This window comes from Adiantum capillus-veneris, chromosome 18 (assembly GCF_014529385.1).
Source record: "Adiantum capillus-veneris isolate H3 chromosome 18, ASM1452938v2, whole genome shotgun sequence".
Lineage (NCBI taxonomy): Eukaryota > Viridiplantae > Streptophyta > Polypodiopsida > Polypodiales > Pteridaceae > Adiantum > Adiantum capillus-veneris.
In genome coordinates, this window is record NC_140948.1 from 102,822,806 (window position 1) to 102,846,134 (window position 23,329).

The 23,329-nt window shown below is 45.0% G+C and overlaps 1 protein-coding gene across 1 annotated transcript in view; it reads right to left on the minus strand.

The window, feature by feature from the left end:
- The window catches only part of SEC10 (exocyst complex component sec10), a 107,592-nt gene that overhangs the window by 17,123 nt on the left and 67,140 nt on the right, over positions 1-23,329 (minus strand). The window contains exons 13-16 of the mRNA XM_086489012.1: positions 12,258-12,343; positions 11,927-12,100; positions 11,786-11,839; positions 11,578-11,706 (exon numbers count right to left, since the gene is read on the minus strand). Of these exons, the coding sequence (XP_086345138.1) occupies positions 11,578-11,706; positions 11,786-11,839; positions 11,927-12,100; positions 12,258-12,343 (443 nt within the window). The remainder of the gene's footprint in view (positions 1-11,577; positions 11,707-11,785; positions 11,840-11,926; positions 12,101-12,257; positions 12,344-23,329) is intronic.

Sequence of the window (23,329 nt, forward strand, 5' to 3'; positions counted from 1 at the left end):
GCGCGCAGCAGTGTGTGCAAGTGATAGAGCACGAGGAGATGTGCAGGAGCTGTGCCTTAGAGAGGCGACATTGATATGTAGAAGTGGGGCGCTAGGGATCGAAGTAGCAGAGAGAGGGAGAGAGAGAGCGCACGATTTTCTTGAAGGGGAATATTGAGAGTATGTAAGTTTTGGGCTCTCATTCCCTTTATTAAAAGTATAGGACCAATTTTAAGTTAGTGGCCAAGTTCAATGAGAACTTGGCCAAAGGTTAGTAACCTTTAAAATATACACTAAAGGGGTCATTTGGGCCTTTAACCCAACAACCTCCCACTTAAAGGCATAAATGGCGCCTTTAAGCTACGTGACTCCCACCATCTGTATACATAGCTGATGTTAAGCACTTAGTGAGAGCATCTGCAGGATTTTGTGATGTATGGACCTTAACCAATGTGATAAGGCCATCTTCAAGCACTTCTCGAATGAAGTGATACCGCACATCAATATGCTTTGTGCGTGCATGAAACATGGCATTCTTTGCCAGACATGTGCGCTCTGGCTATCACAACCAAGCATAGGTGCCTTGTTAGGCAAACCAAAATCACTGCATAGACGTGCTAACCAAATAGCTTCTTTGGAAGCCTCAGTGGCTGAAATATATTCAGCCTCAGTAGTAGACAATGCAACGATCTTTTGCAATCTAGAACACCATGAAAAAACACCTCCTGCAAGAGTAAACACATAGCCACTTGTGGATTTCCGTGTATCCACATCACCAGCCATGTCAGAGTTACAAAATCCCTTCAACTCCAATGGTCCTTTACCATCGCAGAGGCATTTGTTTTTAGTCCCTTTCAAGTACCTCATAATAGACTTCACTGCATCCCAATGCAACCTGCTTGGATTAGCCATAAACCGACTCACAACTCCCACGGCATGGGCTATGCCAGGCCTAGTAGCAACCATAGCATACATAAGTGAACCACAAGCTGAAGCGTAAGGCACACTTTGCATGTCATTGGCTTCTTCCTTTGACTTGGGGCAATCATCCTTGAAGATTTTGACATATGGTTGTAATGGCACGCCAAGAGGCTTTGCTTCAGCCATGTTAAATCTGTCCAGCACCTTTTCAATATACTTTTCTTGCGACAAATACAATATGCGCTGTCCCTTTGCCTTCTAACCCTTACTCCAAGTATGTATTCAACTGCCCCAAGGTCTTTCATTGAAAATGCAGATTTCAGCTGCGCTTTAAGAGCATCAACAATGCTTCTTTTCTTTGCAACTATTAGGATATCATCCACATAAAGCACAAGAATGATAGGGCTGCCATCCTCATCACGTTTGATATACAAACAATGGTATGCATGGCTTCTTTTGTAACCATGTTTGAGCATGAAGCGGTCAAACTTCTTGTACCATTGTCTACATGATTGTTTCAGCCCATACAAGCGTCTATTGAGCATACATACCAAATGTTCCTTGCCAGGAATAACAAAACCCTCGGGTTGCTTCGTGTAAAGCTCTTCCTCCACATCACCATGCAAGAAAGCGGTATGTACATCCATTTGGTCCAATTCCAAATCAAGGGCAGCCACTATGGCAAACAATACACGCAAAGTGGTCATCTTCACTACAGGAGAGAACACTTCCTGAAAGTCTATGCCCTTGGTTTGAACATATCCCTTTGCAACTAGCCTTGCCTTATACGTGGGTTTTGCATCAACTGTCTTGATTTTATATACCCATTTGTTAGGAATATACCTAGATGAATCCAGGATAAGCCCAGATTCACCCTTGAAGGAAAGTGCAAGGTATAGACCCATGGTAGTCACCCACAAGACGATATAACCATCAGCTCCATCATGCATAGTATTGACTAAATACCACGACATCCCCACTAACGTCGTCAGTGCCCAATAGTGGGTGTAGAACTAGGTACTAACATATGCTCCCCATTTGTTAGGAATAGCTTTCCTTCCTTTGGGCAATTCCACCAAATCCCAAGTATAATTAGCATGCGAAGCTTTAACCTCTTCCTGCATAGCAAGTTCCCACTTGTCGCTGTGCTCACATGTCTTTGCCTCTTTATACATAAGAGGTTCTCCCTCATCTGTGAACATAATGTAATGCAAAGAGGGATCATATCTACTCACAGTCCGTCTTGGACAAGTAGACCGCCTCACCCACTGATCCACATTATCCGGTAATGGGTCTACATCAAGTGGCACGATAAAATCATCAACAATGGGCTGCTGTACATCATTTTCAGCACCATTTTCAGCATTGTTTCGTGGCTGCAAATGCCCTTCAGGAGCCTCAATTTGCTGCCCAACTTCATTTGGCTCAAACACAACTGGATCATCTACATTTTCAGCCATATGTGGTGCATCCTGAGGGTCAAGAATAGGCCTAAGAGGTGGCTGGTCATGTTGAAATTTGACCCTTTTATGGTCATGCTTTGAGGCACAATTGTTTTGAAGCAGTCTTGCCTCATTAAAAACAACATCCCGACTACGCACAACCCTTTTGAGCTGAGGTAACCAAATCCTGTAACCCATTTCGCCTTCTTCACCATATCCCATGAAGAGGCCTTTAATGGACTTTGCATCTAGTTTGCTTCTCAACTCAGGTCTAATATGCACAAAAGCTTCGCAACCAAAAATACGTAAGTGATCATATGAAGCAGGCTTGCTAGACCAAACCTCTTTAGGGATGTCACCTTTCATAGACATGTGAGGGGATTGATTGCATATATGCACTGCAGTTTTCAAAGCTTCTCCCCAAAATCCATGAGAGAGATTAGCTGTGGACAGCATGCATCTCACCCTCTCACAAAGTGTCCTATTGAATCTTTCAGCCACACCATTAAAAGAGGGGCTGTATGGCACAGTAAGCTCCTCTTAATGCCCAAATTTTCACAAAATTTGTTAAATTCAGCACTTGTGAACTCCCCCCCATTGTCCGTACGCAAGCATTTCAGCTTTCTATCTGTTTGGGTGCTCGCAAATGCATGAAATTTCTTAAACACAGCAAAGGCTTCATCCTTAGATTTAAGCAAATAAACCCAAATTTTCCTAGAATGATCATCAACAAAGGAGACAAAATAGCATGCACCTCCCATAGACTTAGTAGGCATGCTACATACATCAGAATGTACAAGATCAAGCACACAAGATTTATGAGAGACACTGGAGTAATAAGAACGCTTTACTTGCTTGCCATATTGACATTCATTACAAAAGTCAAGCTTTGTGCCTTTAGCATCAAGCTTGTTCAAAGTACAAAGCTTGGAAAGGCCCTTTTGGCTCATATGGCCAAGCCTCTTGTGCCATAACTCCATGCGAGAGTTAATTTCAACCAACGCAATAAACTTGCCCAACGTGGCCTTTTCCATGCATGCACTAAAGTGTCCCTTTCTTTGTGCCCTTTACAATCAGCCTTGAGCCTTTAGTCATTTTCCATGATTCTCTCTCAAACAAGATGCTGTCACCATGCATATCCATCTGACCAACAGAAAGCAAACTCTTCTTGATTCCCAGCACGCACATATCTAACATCATGCAAAATAAGCTCATTTGTGCCATCCACGGAGAGATGCACATTGCCAATACCCTCAATGGAACATGCATAATTGTTTCCAAGGTATACATGGCCATGCATGCCTGCGTCAAAAGTAGAGAAACACTCCTTGATAGGAGTCACATGAAATGAAGCACCGGAATCAACTATCCAGTCTGGGATAATGCATCGTTGACACTCAACAAAGCATCAATAAGATCACTCTTGGTGATCTGCATGTCCTGTGTATGAACATTAAGAGAGGCATCAAGGTCATGAGCATCATCATCTGACAAAGTGGCACACAAGATGTCCTCTACATCTGACAACTCCTCAATCACAACACTAGAAGCCACATTGGCCTTCTCTTTGTCCTTTGAGCTGTCCTGTGCATCTGTCTTGGCTTCCTTCTTCTCTTTCTTTTTGTCTCCGCCATTCTTTTTCCATTGTAACTCGGCTTTGTAGTACCTGCAATCGGGTTTCTTGTGACCTTTCCTGCCACACTGATAGCAAGTCACATCACCCTTGCCTTTGCTGGCATTTCCCCTTTCCTTACTCTTACTCTTACTCCTTTGTGCATAGACATTCTTCTTCTCTGTCCTGCCTCTAGCCATGTTGGCAGAGCTACGTCCCTCTCCACCTGCTTTCCTCCCAATTTCCTCATTCAAGATAGAACCCCTAACACCATCAAAGGTCAAATTGGGGTTATTCGACAATGAAAACCACCAATGTTTCTTATGAATCAAGTAAGGTCATAAGCAAGAAGATAACTTTCAGCTTATCATCAAAAGGAGGCAAACCTGAATCCTGTAACTGCGACAAAGTACCTGTAAACAACGACAAGTGCTTTGCAGTGCTCTTGGACTCACCTAGTTGCATGCCAACAAGTTTTCGCATCAAATGCACTTGGTTGACAGGCGTTGTATTCTCATACATCGCCTTTAACTTCTCCCACACGTCAAAAGCATTTGTGAGACCTTTCAAATCAATGACTATCTCATCGGTCATGGCCATTTTGATGTATGTAACTACCTTCCTGTTCAGGCTAACCTATGCTTCGTCCGACATATTCGTGGCTTTACTTGTTCAAGTGACCCTTCACAATCCTTAAGAAATAGGATTCCCTGGATCCAGTCTTTCCAAAGGTCGAAGCTTGTTCTACCGAACCTCCTAATCTGGAAGAGATTCTTCACATCCAAAGAAGATGAGGCAATAGTACCAAAACCGGAGTATACCCACACAAAAGTGTGTACTACAGCTCCAAATGGTCACAGGAGCAATTTGAGGCAAACTGGGTCGATTTACGCACAAAAAACAATTTCTGAAATTTATGCGCCGAAAATTTCAGCCAGTGAATTTGTGCTCAAAAACAACAATTTTAGTTGTTTTTAGCCTCACAGAACATACATAAGGCTAATGCACAGCCTTTAGAAGCATGTATGAGGAAAAGCTCAATTTGTAGCATCAAATTGCAGAAAATTGAGCCACAAATGGTCATACATAGCCAAAACTTGTCAAATGTGTAGAAATTGCATCAATTTGCACTTTCCCCAATGTAGATGCATCACAAATACACTTGCAAAAACATGCGTAAATCTAAAATTTACTGAAAACACCTGTTTTGGGACCTGTTTTTCGGCAATTTCTTTGTTTTCAAGTAGCGGGGACCTAGTAAAGATGTTCCCACACCTTAATACATGATTTGCAAAACTTGTATTTTGCTGATTTTGACCTAATTTCAGCCTGTTTTAGGTCAATTTGATTAGCCGGGAGCCCTCTAGTGTCTGGGGACGAGTCCTTTGACGATAAAATTGCAAAATCTCGCGTGAAAGTTGACCTCCTTGGCTGAAAATCAGCGTTTGCAAGTTTGGGAGTAAATCCTAATTTTGCTCTGATACCAATTGATGAGTGCGCAATGATGTGTGCAAGTGATAGAGCACGAGGAGATGTGCAGGAGTTGAGCCTTGGAGAGGAGGCGCTGTTATGCTGAGATGGGGGCGCTAGGGATCGAAGTAGCAAAGAGAGAGAGCGCACGATTTTCTTGAAGGGGAATATTGAGAGTATGTAAGTTTTGGGCTCTCATTCCCTTTATTAAAAGTATAGGACTAATTTTAAGTTAGTGGCCAAGTTCAATGTGAACTTGGCCAAAGGTTAGTAACCTTTAAAATATACACTAAAGGGGTCATTTGGGCCTTTAACCCAACAATGTTGACTTAGATTGCTGTAGCAAGAGCTGTTCCCCGAACACGGACTCTGGTGAAAACATTACCGGTGCTCATGGACCGAGGTTTGGTTTTGGAGTCCTTTCCAAAGGTTCAATGACGAGGGAAATGGATGCATGCTACATGCAAAAGCGAATGAGGAAGAGGTTAGGGATCCTGTCTCCAACTCCTTCCATATCCGCATACAAGGCTAGGAGATCTTGGTACTCAAGTTTGGGTTCTTGTGTATCCGATGTCGATCTTCCTTCAAAGACATGGCAATAAAGATGGGATCTGGTAAGTCCATGGTCGGGACTCAAAGATTCTTCAAGAAACAAAAATGGGAGAGGTTCCTTAAGTTCTTGGGTTCTTGGGGTTCTGCTTGGGTTCTTGGCTCTTGGTGGTGGTTCTTTAGGTTCTTCCCTTGAATTCGGAAGCCGAAGCACGCACAGAGCTCTGATACCAATGTCAGATGCAGCAGAAGATAATAAGGATTTGCTCGGATCTAGTACTCCACACACAAACACAAGGGACACTTTACTTACTTGAAAGAACTGAACTGAACGGAAAGAAAGAGAGAGACGAGAGAGAGAAAAGAGACGACACAGAGATGTCGGGTCCCAACCCTCAAGGCCCCCTTGCTCTGTTGCCAGAGCAAGTACTTTCTTTATTCTTGCACAATGCTACTACAATGATGTTGATGTAAAGGGTACTGATGCTACTGGTTCTGGGGACTGGGTACTGAGGTATTGAAGGGATACTAAGGGTCTATGTCGAAGACGATGATCTCGACGACGAGATGCTGATGGTCTATGTCGACGACGGGTATTGCTGGTCTATGTCGAAGACGATGTCAACAATGGGTATGTTGGTCTATGTCGAAGACACTGATGTCAACGATGGGTATTGCTGGTCTATAGGTCGACGACGATGGTGACTGTGACGATATGACGATGGTGTCATCGTCAAGTATGGGACTACGATGACGATGACGAAGACGAAGATGAAGGTGTCGTCGTCAAAATAGGGATCTGTGATGATGATGACGATGGTGTCAACGACGACGGCGTCAAGGCTAAAAACTAAAAACGCTAGATGCTTTGCTGGGAATCTACTACTGTGGTGGTATTGCGACTTGGATCTGCAATCGGCAAGTCGCACTTGGGCTGAAATGCAAGAACGGTAGGCTGATCTGGCTGAAAATGCAAAACGCTAGGCTGATCTGGCTGGAACTGAAAACGCTAGGCTGATCTGGGTTTTGCTTGGCTGATGCGGCGAGGATCTGCAACGGAACGGGGAGGATCCGTGAAGCTAAGGGCTGAACTCAAAATGCTGATTGCTGGAGGCTGAAAACGCTGGGACCTGTGGGTGCATGCCTGCTCTACTACGGGTGTCTGCCCTTCTGTTTCCTGCTTCTTCTGCTTCTACTGAGTGCCCAATGGTTTCTTTTATAGGTCTTTAGCAATTTTCCCTACCTACTTTTCCAACAAAAGTCACTTAATAAATAAGTGAAAAATGTGTACTTTGGCAAAAAAGGGTTCAATGCTCTGGAAAATGCTCTTGCTAACTGACTGTGCAAGAGAGGGTATGCAACTGCGACCGGCCTGGGCATGCACGTCCTACTAGAGGCTCACAAAGTGCCAAGCTCCATCCTAAGCTAGGCTATGCTGATGCTAAACCACGACAGAAGCATACCCACGTGGCACAAGTGAAGTGCGCACGTGGCATGCAGGTTAACCCAAACTTACTCACCCATGTTTGATAAATTTTCTAGAGTCATTCTCGTGTTTTCAGGAACATTCTACCTTTAAACGACTACTCGAATGAGGGTTATCCACGACCCTAAGAAACATGCAAAAATCATGGAAACTGTAACAAATTGCTGACCTGTCAAAGCCCTAAAGAATGGAGCCAACTTGCAGATGTCGGCCGAGGGGCCTAAACCATAATTTCTACCAGAAACCCTAACTGCCTAAACCCTAATTTCTGTTAGAAACCCTAACTGCCTAAACCCTAATTTCTGCTAGAAACCCTAACTGCCTAAACCCTAATTTCTGCTAGAAACCCTAACTGCTGAAACCCTAACTCTGGAAACCCTAACCCTAAAACCTGCAAACCCTAATTTTGGAAAGCCTAACCCTAAAACCTGCAAACCTTAATTCTGGAAACCCTAACCCTAAGGGCAGCAGGCAGATTTTCGCATTTTGCGTTGGCTAATGACGTGGCAGGCTGTACGGATTTCTGTGATTTACGCTGGCAGCTTTTTGGCTTTGATTTTGGACCAGAAGCTTTTGAGCTTTGAAGGCTTTTCACTGTAATTGCTTTTCAGGCCAAGGGCCTTTAAATATGAGGTTAGGGCTCATTCTCTGGCATGCTTCCTGGAGAAGGTGCAGAGTCTCCAGTACTGGCTTGTACTGTGTTGATGCAATATAAAGAAATACCGAAAGGGGCGCCAAGGTTTGGGGCCAATACTCTTTGGGGTGGAATTGCGCCACTGTGTCGCGTGTCGTCTCTCTCTCTCTCAGTTCTGTTTTTATTGAAGTGCTAAAGGTCTGTTCAGTCTGTTCTTTTCTATTGGCACGTGGTGCCCGTCTTGTGACAGTGGTATCAGAGCATCAGGCGTGAGCTTTTCTGAAAGCCCACCAGTCCTACAAAAGAGCAGACAGAGCTATTGGAATTTTATTGGGGGTATCTTCGCCCTCGAACCTGGACTTATTAGCCACTCGTGCTCCCGTCTTCATCGTAGTGTCTTACAGGGCATAAGCCAATTAAGATCACTTGCAAGACAAGGATTTAGATTTGTTTCAAGTCACTGTTTTTTCTCAGAAGCAGTGCCATGCAGAGTTGATGTCTACAGCTACCAAGAAGGATACTCCAAGTACTTGGCAAGCTTTCAAGAAAATTTTTGCCCGAAGTTATATAGTTTCTGACATCTTCCTTCGGCGGGCAACGTCTGGCAGAGTGGGGTATCCTGAAATGCTTGCCATGGAAACCCTAGCAGATTATAACTTGAAATTTTCTTGACATCTCTTAGTAGATGTCTCGACTCTCTTCACGAGCAGACGACCTTGGAGGTCTGGTTCGATTGTTATATCTTGGGACTACCATCGCCGCCAGACGAACATTGTCTGTCCAAGAGCTGATGGACCATGCTGTGGTTGTCTACGACCTTATGGAAGGAACCTAACCCTAATTTTTGGTGCAGGTTCCAGGATGGAAAAGTCAGTCGACTTTTCGAGCTCGACTGATGTTGAGATTGCTTTTTAAGTTTGAGATCTATTTGAGAACTTGTTTGGTGATCCTGTTTGGAATTTGTTTGAAATGGATGGTATCTGTTTTGAACCTGTTTTGGTGCCGATTTAAATTGTTTGACTCTGGTTTTAATACTGGTTTCAATGATTGGTGATTTTACTCCCGGGTGGAGTAGTGAGAAAAGATGTTTGAGAATGCTTGTTCACACTCATGGCCCGGACCCTTGTGGTTATTTGTGGGGGCAGTATTGAATGATTGAAAAGTGTTGTTTTTACTCATGGCCCGGACCCTTGTGGTTATTTACGGGGGAAGTATTGTTGTTTTTACTCATGGCCCGGACCCTTGAATGATTTAAAAGTGTTGTTTTTACTCATGGCTCGGACCCTTGTGGTTATTTACGGGGGAAGTATTGTTGTTTTTACTCATGGCCCGGACCCTTGTGGTTATTTACGGGGGGAGTATTGTTGTTGTTACTCATGGCCCGGACCTGCATGGTTATTTACGGGGGGAGTATTAAGAAGTCTGAGCAGTGGTTACTCTCAACACCTCCAAACAACACAGGCTGCGGTCGGGGGGGCGTTTGGTTATAAAAGGCCTCTATATCTCATGGCCCGGACCTTTTTAGGTTATTTGCGGGAGGAGTGCTGAGGGAGTCGTTGAATAGCTCATGGCCCGGACCTGGATGGTTATTTGCGGGGGGAGTGTTCATAGACGGCTTTATGTTTCTATGTCTTGTCACATGCATATGTGAGCATTTGCGTTGCATTGTGATGTGCCAATTACTGAATATTCCTAATTGGATGAGATTGCCTGGGTATGTAATTTTTTAGTGCATCAAGACACCCGTGGAAGATCAGTACGGTTTGGGTGTGATGGCTAATTTTACTACGCCGGAATATCAAGAGTTCCGATTTGGACAAAAGGAGAAGCTAACTCCTTGATCAAAAGAGCAGAAAGGAGAAGCTAACTCCTTAATAAAAAGAGCAAACTGATTGTCCCTCGGATTTATTTTTTTTAGCTAACTTGAGTTGTTTTGCAGATATGTTGTAATCGCAGACCATTACTCTCTTTCAAGAAGGGGAGATGTAACAAACTGTTGACATGTCAAAGCCCTAAAGAATGGAGCCAACTTGCAGATATCGGCCGAGGGGCCTAAACCCTAATTTCTGCCAGAAATCCGAACTGCTGAAACCCTAATTCTGGAAACCCTAACCCTAAAACTGCAAAAACCCTAACCCTAATGGCAGCAGGCAGATTTCCGCGTTTTGCGTTGACTGATGATGTGGCAGGCTTTTACGGAGTTTCCGTGATTTATGCTGGCAGCTTTTTGGCTTTGCTTTTGGACCTGAAGCTTTTGAGTTTGAAGGCTTTTCACTGTAATTGCTTTTTTGGCCAAGGGCCTTTAATATATGAGGTTAGGGCTCATTCTCTGGCATGCTTCCTGGAGAAGGTGCAGAGTCTCGAGTACCGGCTTGTACTGTGTTGATGCAATATAAAGAAATACCGAAAGGGGCGCCAATACTCTCTAGGGTGGAATTCCGCCACTCCGTGTTGCGTGTCGTCTCTCTCTCTCTCTCTTCTGTTTTTATTGAAGTGCTAAAGGTCTGTTCAGTCTGTTCTTTTCTATTGGCACGTGATGCCCGTCTTGTGACAGAAACCATCCTACAATATTTAAAAGATCACCCCACACATAAAAGCCCTCTCCCTAGGATTAGGCCTTTTCTTTATAGAAAAGCCAAAAACAAAAAGATTATATATTCAAACTAGATACCTCTCTGTAACTAATCTTTCACTTTTTGATATAGGCTATGGCCCTCTCCCAAGGGCTCAAGTTAGCTTTTAAGCCCCTTTCTGTGGTTAGCTCTCTTGTCCTTCGATGTATTAGCAATTTGGATGCTTTCACAACTAATTTATGACTCTTCCTTATCAATAGACAAGAAATCCTCTTTTTTACACATGCTTTCCTTGAATGATTATGTCAAAATCCTTGGCTGCTCTGGAAAAAGATCCTAATGAAGGTTGTACAATGATCTCTGTATTTATCTCCCAACTCCCTATTTTGGCTCAACACTATAATCAGAATTGGCCCATTTTTCCTCGTCTAGTGTTGAGCTTGCTGACCCAAAAGTAGCATGTGAATCTAGTATCATGTGGTTTGACCATGCTATGTGGTACATTCTGAACCATCTTCAACACCTCTTTCTTGAAAAACCAGTGGATTTTCATCTCCCTATTTTGCTCTTGGCTTAAGAAACATGCTGTGATTGCCGAAATTGCCTTTAATGCTTTTAGAAACATGATGCTTGACATTCTCAAAGACTTGAAATCAGATGAACCTAGCACCTACCGTACTATCTATGATAATTATAAAGAGTTTAATTTGCGCACGCGCACGCGCACACACACACACACACACACATATCACAAAGCGCTCACAAAGAGCAGCAGCTTCACAAAGGCCTGCTTTTGATTTACTTGTGTCCCTAAGAGTCACAGTTTCCTCCCTCATTGATTTCGTCAAATCCCAAGGTCATAAACACTTCTCCAATACAGAATTGAACATTCAGAACAGTATAATACTCACTGCAGATGCTGCTGCTGCAGCTACCCTTCGACTAACACTTGCACCAATCACAAAGCGCTCACGAAGAGCAGCAGCTTCATTGAGTGCTTCCCTTGCTCTCTCCAAACCCTCCGTTGTGTAGTGGCTCACCTAGATAAGATTCAATAGAAACTTCATGCATCACCCAATCAGTATAAAAACTATTCTGGAAAACAGAATCAGCCCTCACTTGATCGAGCAAACACGTGAAGATCGCCCTCACATTTGTAGCCAAAGGAATTGGCTGAAAAAAATTAAAGAAATTAAAGATTATGTACATAAGTTGCAACAGATTGCAAAGAGAAGAGGAGGCAATTAGTTCACACCCCACCTGCGGAGTTAAAAGGCAGCATCTTTGCACTGCCTCTTCGTTCCACCGAACAAACTCCGTCACAACACTTGTTGACATGGGCTGATGTGATGGGGAAGATGACACTACCCTACTTCTGTTAACTGTACCTTGTATATCACCTTGTTGTGGTAATGAAGCTCGCAGCTCTGACATCTAAGAAACAAGAAAGCAACTTGATTGAATACCCAGTGCAGAGACTCGAACTAAAAACGATATAGCCACTGAGAAACTTCGTCAGTTATATTTTGTAAATCATGTAACCAATGCAAGCAAAATAGATGTTTGCAGTCTGTAAACTAGATATTCAGACCTTTGCTTGGAAAAGCTGAGTGAGAGAGGCCTGTTCCATCTCTGCATATTCTTCTCTATGAGTAGAGAACAAAGACTCCGCAAGACCTGAGTATTTGAAAGTACTTAAATTTAGGAACTTACTAAAACATCTGCAACAAAAACAGAAAAGCAAAACTTTGTATCCTGATATACCTTCCTAAGGTCAGAAAGGTCTGACTTTAAGAACTATAGTGGATCACTTGCAAAAACCTAAAAAAGACACAAGCTAATAAAGCAAGAGTCCTGAAAGCACTAGCTGCTTGGAGGGGATGAGAGCTAGAAAGAAAACCTAAAGGTAAAGGCTAAACTTTCAACTGCCAATCTTAGAGTACATCCATGATCCCAATACACAAGATACCATTGAAATACTTTCTCTAATGGCGTCTATCTCTCTAGTGGGCCATTGCTAAGCCCAAAGTAGCACCTCATAAAGATGAAGGCCCTCAAATGTATCCCTACTGATGAGGGCAAAGCTAGTGTGTGTTAACAGCAATACACGTACTTTACAATTTGACATTGAAGAAGTCAGTGGCAGTACCCTGCCCACGGGCTTGGCTGGTGGAGTCCCCTCTCCATCTCTACTCTGATGACGTCACGCAGAATAGAGGTGTTCATTCTTATTCATAACATTAGCATGACCAGTAATCTCTCCATATGCTCCCGTCCATCATAATACTCTTTCCTGCCCATCATGATGTGCTAACAGCTGTCCCCACACATAATAAAGGCCACCCCATAAACGAGTGTGGGTGTAACTAGGGTATCATAAAGCCACAGTTTGATGCGAGCTGCATGGGACTATATATCCTTGCCAGCACACAAGTACTACAACTGCTAGTGCAAGTCAAGCCTCTGAATTTGGTACACGAGCTCGCTGCTGTTGCAACCATCCCTCACCATCCGACCTGCATCCCCCTCCTCGCCTGGCCTCCCTCATCCCCACCCTCCCCCTGAGCGCTGTGCGCTCCTTCACCCCCTGCTTTGTGCGCCCTTGCCGTCAGCCCACCCCCTGCCCTGCCCTGCCCGCCCCTCCCTCCCTGCATTGCCACCTGCCCTGCTCGCTCCCCCTCCCAGTCCGCATTCTCACTCGCATCCCTCGCTTGGATTCTTCCCTCTCCCCGCTGGGCCCTTGTTTCTCGCCCAACGCTTCAGCAGGAGTTCGCCCCCTTTCGCCTTTCTCCGTAGTAGCAGACACACATGGAGGCTTGTGCTTCACCACAGAGGGACTCGGATGAAGTCCCCTCGCCCGACCCTGTCGAGCCCACCCTTTGACTTGCTTTGTTGCCATCAGAGCAAGCGAGCCTTGCAGTAGAGGTGGAGCGCCTTCAGGCCACCTCTGTCATCTGCAAGATTATTCGCAACCAACCCAGCAGAGGTGAGGTGCGTGACCTCCTTTAGGCCCGTCTCCTAACAGAGGTGGGAAAGATCATCGACATACAACTTCCTGGGCGGAGTTCGAGACTCCCGAGATGGCTGCCAAGGTCATCGCGATGAGCCCGCTGGCCATTCAAACGGTCAGCTTTCAACAATGGCGCCATGGGTTTGACCCAGCTTCAGTTGTTCTTGCCAAGGAAGCAGACCTCCCCATTTCGGTGTACTTCCCTGGCATGAGGAGAGAGTACCTCCCCCTTCTTTCCGGAATTGGTTCTGAGGTTGGGTGGCTTCTGCTTTCGGCTCTGCGGCACAGATCACATGGAGTGGATTTTGCATAAAGTCCTTGATTGGCTCCAAGTCCAAGCTCTACAGTTTTCGCACCACACAGGGGACCAGGTGTGACAGACTTGATTTCAGTGTGAAACACCCGATTCTGCTGGATGTAGACACATTGTGGTATACTTCTTTGCAGACACTCAAAGTGCCCCTTGCTATCTATTTGTACATGACGATTTCTAGACAAAGGATGTAGCCCTACAGATTGCACGCTCTGCTTGGGCCTAGGTTGGATAGTCACTACAGACATGCCTATCTCGGGCTCGCTTAGATGCATATTACTCCCCATCCAAGCCGGCCTCGAAGATTGTGAGGTTGGCTGTTGTTGCAGCATCAGTCTTTTCTCACTGATCCCATGAGGATTGTCTCATGGAATGTGCAAGGTTTATGTGGACACCAGTTTCGGCGCTAGTTGGGTCGCTTGCATCAAGAGCTTTAGAGATGCCTTGTGGGTGGTATGATTGATATACTTATGCTTCAGGAGCATCATCTTTGTGAGAGCCGTATTGTATGACTATTGCGGACTCATGGCAGCAGACCATTGTGGGCACAGGTATCATTGTGCCAGGTAGGGCTGTCACCAAGAGGTGTATTTTTCTTGTTGCCTTCTTTAAAAATTTACTACATATTTTTATTTATTTTATTTCGATTTGTTTTCCTCGAAACCCTTGAAAATGTGCAAGTGGACATTGCATGGTCGGTGTGAAACGGATGCCGCCAAGCGGGTTTCTCACATCGAGAGTCTAGGTCGATCAGTCTGGGACTCGTTTGGCTAGTTAGCACTGAATTTTGATGAGTATGGAAGCTTGTGTGCGCCAAATGAAGTCGGGGCCACTCGGAAAGTCAGTTACAACTTTAAAAGTGAGTGGGAACTAGGGAATTAACTCAAAGAGGCAAACTGGACACTTGGCAGAAGGAGAGCCATCTGTAGGACACCTCAGCTGGAAGGGGAGCCCATTTTGAACTGGGGTTTTTTTTTAACTCCATTAGTGACCTACAATGTGTGTGTGTGAGTAGCGGGTGTAGGTTGATAGCTTTAATGGAAAGCTTGCCTTCTCCTCTGTCACAAACTGGTGACGTGGCTACATGGTACACACATTGCCGGCTGAGATGCTGTCACTCCCGGAATTCCCGCCACATGGTGCGCTGCCAGAAAGGGCTGATGTGGCTGGCTGTACGGACGCCCGTGGGGCTGCTGACACGTGGTAAGAAAAGCACAGAAGGCAGCGGCAGTGTTTGGCAATGCTTTTTGGGCTACGTAACTTCAGATTTTTCCTACGCTAAAAGTTATGCTGGCAGCTTTTAGAATTGCTTTATTAATGTTGAAATTGCTTTATTTTTGAAAGCCTTTAGAGGCAGTTTTTATGGGCAGCTTTTTGAAGAAGCTTTTGGGGCTCTGCTTTTGGCATTCCTTGTTATCTTTAAATAAGCGGGCTTGCCTCTCACAACTCATAGCATCTGGACGCAGAGTCAGAGTGTGAGCGCCTGCCCGCACTCTTGTACTTTGAGCTCAAAATAATACAAAAAGAAATACCGAAAGGGGCGCCAGTCTTTGGCCAATATCTCTAGGCACGGAACTCTGCCGGGCCAGTGTTGGATCAATTGTGAACTGTTTTGAGGTGGTTATTTGGTGCTGTCGTGGTAGATTCTTGACTTGGAGTGTCCAAGTCTGTTACAGTGGTATCGGAGCACGACCGATTTCTCTTCTACGGAAAATCCGATCCCAATTTTTTTTTCCGCGGCACCTATGGCTTTAGGCAAGGATCAGTCGACTCCCTCGGCATCCGGAGATGCGGGAAGGGATCACAACGAAGATTCCGGCAAGGAGTATGGCCCGCCTCGGCCTACTCAGGCGGAGCGTCGAGAGATGGAGCGTCGTCAATTGATCAGCGATGCAACAAAGATGATGCTCAATTTTGCGAAAGACCCAAAATTTGCAAAATATATGAGCGAGACTTTTTCCAGGAGGTGCACGAGCAGTGGCAAAAAACCACAACACCACCTCCAAAACCTGCTCTCAAGAAACCTTCTGCTCACAAGAAATATGCAGAGAAGGAATTAGAAGAGGTGGTTGATGCACGAATTGCTCAGCTTTTTGACGCGCATAACAAAGCTAAAATGCATGGCAAAAAGCAGAAGAAAGGCACTGACTTCCAGGGTTATTTGGGTCGTCAGTCGACTTTTGAAAAGCCAAAGAAATAGAAGAAGCGTGTTCGATTTGAAGAAGTACCCAGTTCTTCTTCTTCTTCTTCTGACAGTTCTTCTAGCTCATTTGACTCGAGCGAAGAAGACCAAAAAGGCAAAAAGCGAAGCAAGAAGCACCAATTCGAAAAGGGTAAGAAAAAGGGAAAGAAGCCTAAATCTCGCCTCGTGGGTGACTGTTCTACAGAGAAATCGTCTACAGACAGTTCAGACTCTGACGACAGCAACTTCTATGCAAAGAAGAAGAATTTTTACAAAGCCAACCAGTATGACTTTCTGGAAGATAAAAGCAAGAAAGTTCGAGAGTTTAAAGAAGGTGGACAGTCAATTAAATGTGACACGTTTTCGGGATATAGAGATGCTTCGAAGGCTTTGTCTTTTGTACAACAGTTTGACATCGCTTTCGCAGGAGGACGTTACTCAGAGCACTCTTAAGATTCGGAGAGCTGCCTCTTACTTTAAGGGGAATGCTCGAACTTGGTGGTCACGCTTCTATTAAGCAAGATTGCGCTGAAATTCAAGAGGCTTTTTATTTCTTCTTGGTTGACTCGAGAGTATGAACGTGATATACAAACTGTTTGGAACCATCTTCGGATGACCAAGAAAGATACAGTGGACGCTTATTGCGAGAGATTCTAGAGCTCTTTTCTATCCGCCTCTTCATTTAAGAAGATCTCGTTCAAAGAACAGATTCAACGGTTTACCTTGGGTTTACCTACAGAGATCCGAGATCACTGCTTGGAACAGAAGTCAGCTTCCGTTCAGGAGTTGATGAGTCATGCGAAACGGGGTTTTGCCATTCACTCTGGCAGTTTGACCAACCCCACCGATGAGATCATGATACAAAGAGCCGAACAGACTTCGACAAATGAAAGTAGAAAGAGAAAGAGCAACTCAGAAAAGAAAGATGCACGACCCAAGCTTACTCCTCAGGAGCAGGCTCGCTTCATCAGGGAAGGGAAGTGCTTTGGATGCGGGGAAACTGGACATATCTCCGTGAAGTGCCCTAAAAAGGCACAGAAAGAACAGAATGACAAGGACGATGAAAGGCCTGAGAGTTCGAGAGCAGCTGAGGAACGTGGAAGAAAAGGCAAGATGAAAACAACTGGTTCCAGATTGCGTGGGTACCGATTCCAACACGGTGGACGAGAGTACAAAACTTTGCCGAGCTTGGGGCAAAGTGAAAGACCAAGAAGCCCTCGTCTTCTTTGATGGAGGAGCCAAGGCCAACTTCATTTCACCGGAATTGGCGGCGCGGCTCAAGATCACTCCCGATCGCATGGGACCACTTGCGGAGGCAATTCTAGCGGCACCCGACAGGGACGTAGCCATTACACCTGTCATTGGCAAACTTCGGTTGCATTGTCAGGGGTATTTGGGGCATGAGGACTTTTACATAATGCCTTTGAAAGGTTGTCATGTCCTCTTGGGTCCCTGGTACCACAAGAACAACGCCGTGATCGATTATCGGGTGAGGAAAGCGACATTGACTACAGAGAAGGGCAGAACCATTGTACTCAAAATAGAACTTAAGGGCGAGTCTGTCCCTATTGTATCGGCTTCGGCCATTTCTAAATTAATGAAATCCAGTCTGTTTGTTTACTCGATCTTTATGAAAGAGTGAGTGATGACGATAGGACAAATATGTCTGAACTTGATAAAGAACGCCAAGATTTTCTCCACTCTCATGCCGATTGCTTCTCAAAGGGCCTGCCAGGCGAGTTACCACCTGCTCGTCCTGAAGATCATACCATTGATTTGATTCCTGGAAGCACACCATTAAACCAGCCACCTTACCGTGTGAGCCGAGCACAGAACGAAGAGATTATGAACCAAGTGAAAGACTTGTCCAGCCTAGTACTTCACGTATTGCTCTCCCGTGTTGTTGGTTTTGAAGAAAGACGGATCTTGGAGAATGGGCATCGATTATAGAGCTCTCAACAAAATCACCATCAAGAACAGATTTTCGATTCCTAGGATCGATGATATACTCAACAGGTTACAAGGATACTCGTGCTTTAGCAGGATTAATTTGAAGAGTGGATATCATCAGATCCAAATCGCGTCCGGAGACGTCTACAAGACAACCTTTCGGACGACTTTTGGGTTATTTGAGTTTTTGGTGATGCCTTTTGGCTTAACCAATGCTCTTGCGACATTTAACCGGATGATGGACAGGATTTTTCGAGACTACAAGCTATTTGTTGGCACTTTCTTTGACGATATCATTGTTTTCTCCAAGAATGAGGCAGAACATAGAGATCATCTGCTTCAGGTCTTTCAGGCATTACGAGATCACAAGTTAGTGATTAATGCAAAGAAAAGTGAAATTTTCCTACCAGAGATACACTTTTTGAGACACATTGTCTCAGTAGCAGGAGAGCAGATGGATCCGGCCAAGATAGAGACTATCCGTGATTGGCCCGAATTGAAGAATGTCCATGAAGTTAGAAGCTTCTTGGGATTGTGTTCGTACTATAGGCGGTTCATTCGAAAGTTTGCAGAGGTTGCTTCCCCTTTGCATATCTTGACACAGAAAGGAGTCCCTTTCTCGTGGGGACCCACAGAGGTGACTGCCTTTCAGACTTTGAAAGAGAAATTGACTACGGGACCGGTTTTGATTTTGCCGAACTTGCAGAAGTCATTTGAAGTATATTGTGATGCTTGTGGTCGTAGTCTGGGTGCGTCTTAATGCAAGAAGGCCATGTCATTGCTTACGAGAGCCAAGTGTTCTCAAAGCCGGAATTGACAACACAGATTTATGATAAAGAGCTTTTGGCAGTTATCCATGCTCTTACTCAGTGGCGGCATTACCTACTCGGAGCGGGCTTTACTGTCTTTACAGACTATCAGAGTTTACGCTACTTCTTGTCACAGAAGCAGCTATCGGAAAAGCAGATGCAGTGGGCGAACATCTTGTCACAGTTTCACTTCCAGTTGTCCACGTTCAGAGATAGAAGAATTTGGTGGTAGATGCTTTGTCTCGGAAGCCGTTGGTTCTGGCTATTTCCGCGATACATCATAGGAGCTTCTAGGATATGGTCGACCAGTATGCCACAAATCCGGATATTGCAGACGTTTTCACACGGATACGGGATGGGGAGACAGTAGCGGGATATTCCATTCGGGATGGCTACTTGATGAGGAAAACCATGTTGTGCGTTACACAGCCGTTGAGGGAAAAGGTTATGACTGAATGTCCCTGTCCGCCTTTTACGGGTCACCGCGGCATTGCTATCACCATGAAGGGGGTAGAGAGATACTTCTTTTGGCCGAGACTCAAGAAGGATGTGGAAGAGTTTGTGCGCAGTTGCTTGGTATGCCAGAAGGTCAAGTTTGACAGGCATAAAGCACAGGGATTGTTACAGCCTTTGCCCATACCCACCCGCCCATGGGAAAGTATTGCAATGGATTTCATTTTTGATCTCCTGAGAACACAGAGTGATCACAATGGTATCTGGACTGTTATTGACAGATTTAGCAAGCAGGTTCATTTCATTCCAGTGAAGAAAACAGTCAAGCCGGATCACTTAGCGAGACTGTTTGTGGCCCAGATTTTCAAATTACATGGCATGCCTGACATGATTGTCTCCGACAGAGACCCTAGATTTACGAGTTTGTTTTGGAAGGCAATCTGGGAGACATTGACACGCGGTTGCAGTTCTCGTCTTCTTGCCACCCGTAGACTGGCGGGCAATCTAAGATTGCCAATTCAGTAGTTTTAAAATTATTGAAGTCTTACATCTCGGATCAGAAGACTCAATGGGAAAAGTATCTACCTTTGGTGGAATTTGCCTACAATAACACAATACACTCTTCGACGGGGAAGGCGCCATTTGAGATTGTTGAAGGTGCTGCGAAGGTTCAACCCTTCCTGAGCACGAAAGATAAGATTTTGAAGCTCATGAGTATACGCGCGACCTAGATACGGCTTTTGCCAAGGTCCGCGAGCCTTTGCAAAAATCTCAAGAACAACAGAAAAAGGCAGCGGATCGCCATCGTCGCGATTTGTAATTGAACGAGGATGATTGGGTCACGGGTGCTCTTACGTTTTGAGAAGGCACGCCTAAGAAAGAAGAAGGGAAAGGAGAGGCTTTTTCCAAAGCTTAGTATGAGATACTACGGACCTTTCCAGATCTCCGAAAAGATCAATGAATCCGACTGAAACTGCCTGACACTTGGAGGATTGACAATGCATTTCATGTGAGTCTTGAAACCTTTCAAAGGTGATGTGCCTGATGATGGGGAGCCCGATGAGCAACCCGAAGTGGAGGAAAACGAGAAGATCCTCGTTCCTGAATAGATTTTGGCACATAAGGACACAAAGAATAAGGGTAAAGTACGAAGGGCGGTTCTTTGTTAAATTCAAGAATTATCCTGCATTGGATGCGAAGTGGATGGAGGAGGAGGACCTAGCAGATACTCCTCAGATTGTGAACCTTTATCTTGAATCTTTTGGTTTAGCACAGTCTACTCCAAATGGAACCCCGAATTCAGCTTGGCCGCAGATCTGATGCAGTGGGATGTACAAGAGGGGAGTCACTCCGCTCCTTTGTCAACAGATGCCTTGATTTTAGAATACTAGAGTCACTGATGTCTCTTTGAGCTTCAGGGATACTCAGAGCTGACAGTATTCTGCTGTATGACTTTATGAAATGGAATTCCGGAACATGAAACTGATTTGTTCTTGACTTGTTTTTAAGTGCAGGAACTGATAGACGAAATGACTGCAGCATTTTGGTCTATTTGATCTCGAATAGACATGGTTGCAATAGGGGTTAGTCAATCGAACATCTATGAGCTCCCGACTAGTCTAGATGCGATTGCTAGCTACATTGCCGATAAATCATGGTCTAAGATCCGAATGAAGGTTGAATGTCATGTGATGTCCTGTGATGTCTACTGATGTGAGTGTCCATTGGTACATGTGCTAGATGTGTGTTCCTAGTGCGTAGGTACTAACAGTCAGTGTCTGCTAAGGCAGTTTATGGCTTTTGTCTGTTTTGCAGGCGTAATCGAGGGCGATTACAATGCTTTCAAGAAGGGGGTTATGTCACAAACTGGTGACGTGGCTACATGGTACACACACTGCCGGCTAAGATGCTATCACTCTTGGAATTCTTGCCGCATGGTGCGTTGGCAGAAAGGGCTGACGTGGCTGGAGTCCGTGGGGCTGCTGACACGTGGCAGGAAAAGCATGGAAGGCAGCGGCAGTGTTTGGCGATGCTTTTTGGGCTACGTAAACCTCGGATTTTGCCTACACTAAAAGTTACCTTGGCAGTTTTTATAATTGCTTTATTAAAGTTGGGATTTCTTTATTTTTTGAAAGCCTTTAGAGGCAGTTTTTATGGGCAGCTTTTTGAAGAAGCTTTTGGGGCTCTGCTTTTGGCATCCCTTGTAATCTTTAAATAGCGGGCTTGCCTCTCACAACTCAGACCATCAGGACGCAGAGTCTGAGTGTGAGCGCCTGCCCGCACTCTTGTACTTTGAACATACAAAAAGAAATACCGAAAGGGGCGCCAGTCTTTGGGGCCAATATCTGTAGGCATGAAACTCCGCCGGGCCAGTATTGAATCAATTGTGAACTGTGAACTGCTTTGAGGTGGTTATTTGGTGCTATCGCGGTAGATCCTTGACTTGGAGTGTCCAAGTCTGTTACATCCTCTGTCTCATGTAGCGCGATGATTTGCTCTCGTGCATCTCTCTCCCCCCTTTGGCACATATGGTAATGCCCCACTAGTTGGGCTACTCAGATGAATACGTACAGTTTTGGGGGTTTATGCGTGTTTGCCAAGGTAAGAGCCTTCTGAACAATAACCGGATTAGCTAACTGCTAATCCCCCACAGGTACACACAATTTCATCGCGGAAAATTGTGAGTTAAGAGAGTTTTCTTGCGCCCAATTCACAGGGGAACTGTCCCATTGCGTACGGGAGCCCTTGGGACACGCGTAGGCGTGTTCGCTCCACTAAGAAAGATCCGAAACGATAGGCAGTGTGGATTGTTGTGGTTGAAAGCAACACAGAGCTTGTTGTTACGGCTAAGAAGAGAGACCAAGTACCTAAAGAGGGATCTTCCTCACATGGCACAGAGAAAGTTCCTTCAACTCTTCAAGAAGAGGACAGGTTGTTTAGAGCTCAATTGTGTTGCTTCATGGACATGTTTCAACAGTTGGCTAGCAACCCAAGGATACACGAGTTCTTACAGACTCCTACGCAAGAATTTCAGGCTCCGACACAGGGTTTTCAGCCTCCTACACAGGGCTCCGACACAGATTTCCAATGCGCAGAGGACTCGTGATGTTCGAGGGAAAGCCCATGTGGTTGAGCAAGCAGCGGTGTCCAATGATCCAAAGCAACTTGCTTTAGCTGGAAAAGAACTGTTTGTGAATGATCAAGAGAGTAATGAACAGGCTATGCGTCAGACCCTTCCATTACTTATTACTTATCCTGGTTCTTTTGGAGGTGGTTCAGTGTTTCAAGCTATTGCTGGACCTTCCACAGGTTATATGCTAGAGAATGTGTTCGGGACAATGCAAACAGGCATGGGTAATCCTATGTATGCAAACATGGGTGTCCAACTAGGTTTTCACGGTGCCTATGGTCAATTCAGAGTGCGTGGAACACAAGTTGGTATTGCTGGTTCTTTGCAGCCATACACCCAAAATGCAGATATGATAGGTAAAACAGGTGATGCGAGTGCTCGAATGGGCGATCGTGGAGCACCACTTTCGCAGGCACCTGTTTATGATAATGTGGCTCCTTTGAGTCGGCCAAAGGATTACAAGGAAGGTGGGCATAAGTGAAGTTTGAAACTTTCAGCAACCGAAGACTTTGACCTTCATACAACAGTTTGATGCAGCTTATGCTGGAGGAAACTTCACAGAGTCTTCGAAGATACGCAAGGCTGCCACTTTCTTGAAAGGGAATGTGCTTCAATGGTGGACCGCAACAACGTGGATGTGATGACAGAATGGCACAAGTTGAATGCTAAACAGTGTTCGAATCTGGAAGAGCACAATAAACAGTTTTGGGCCGCACTGTTGCCAATCACCTCTTACACGTTTTGTGCCATTGCCAGAACAGATTGAGAAGTATTGTTGCAGATTGTCCAAGAAAATCAGGGACTGCTGTCATGAAT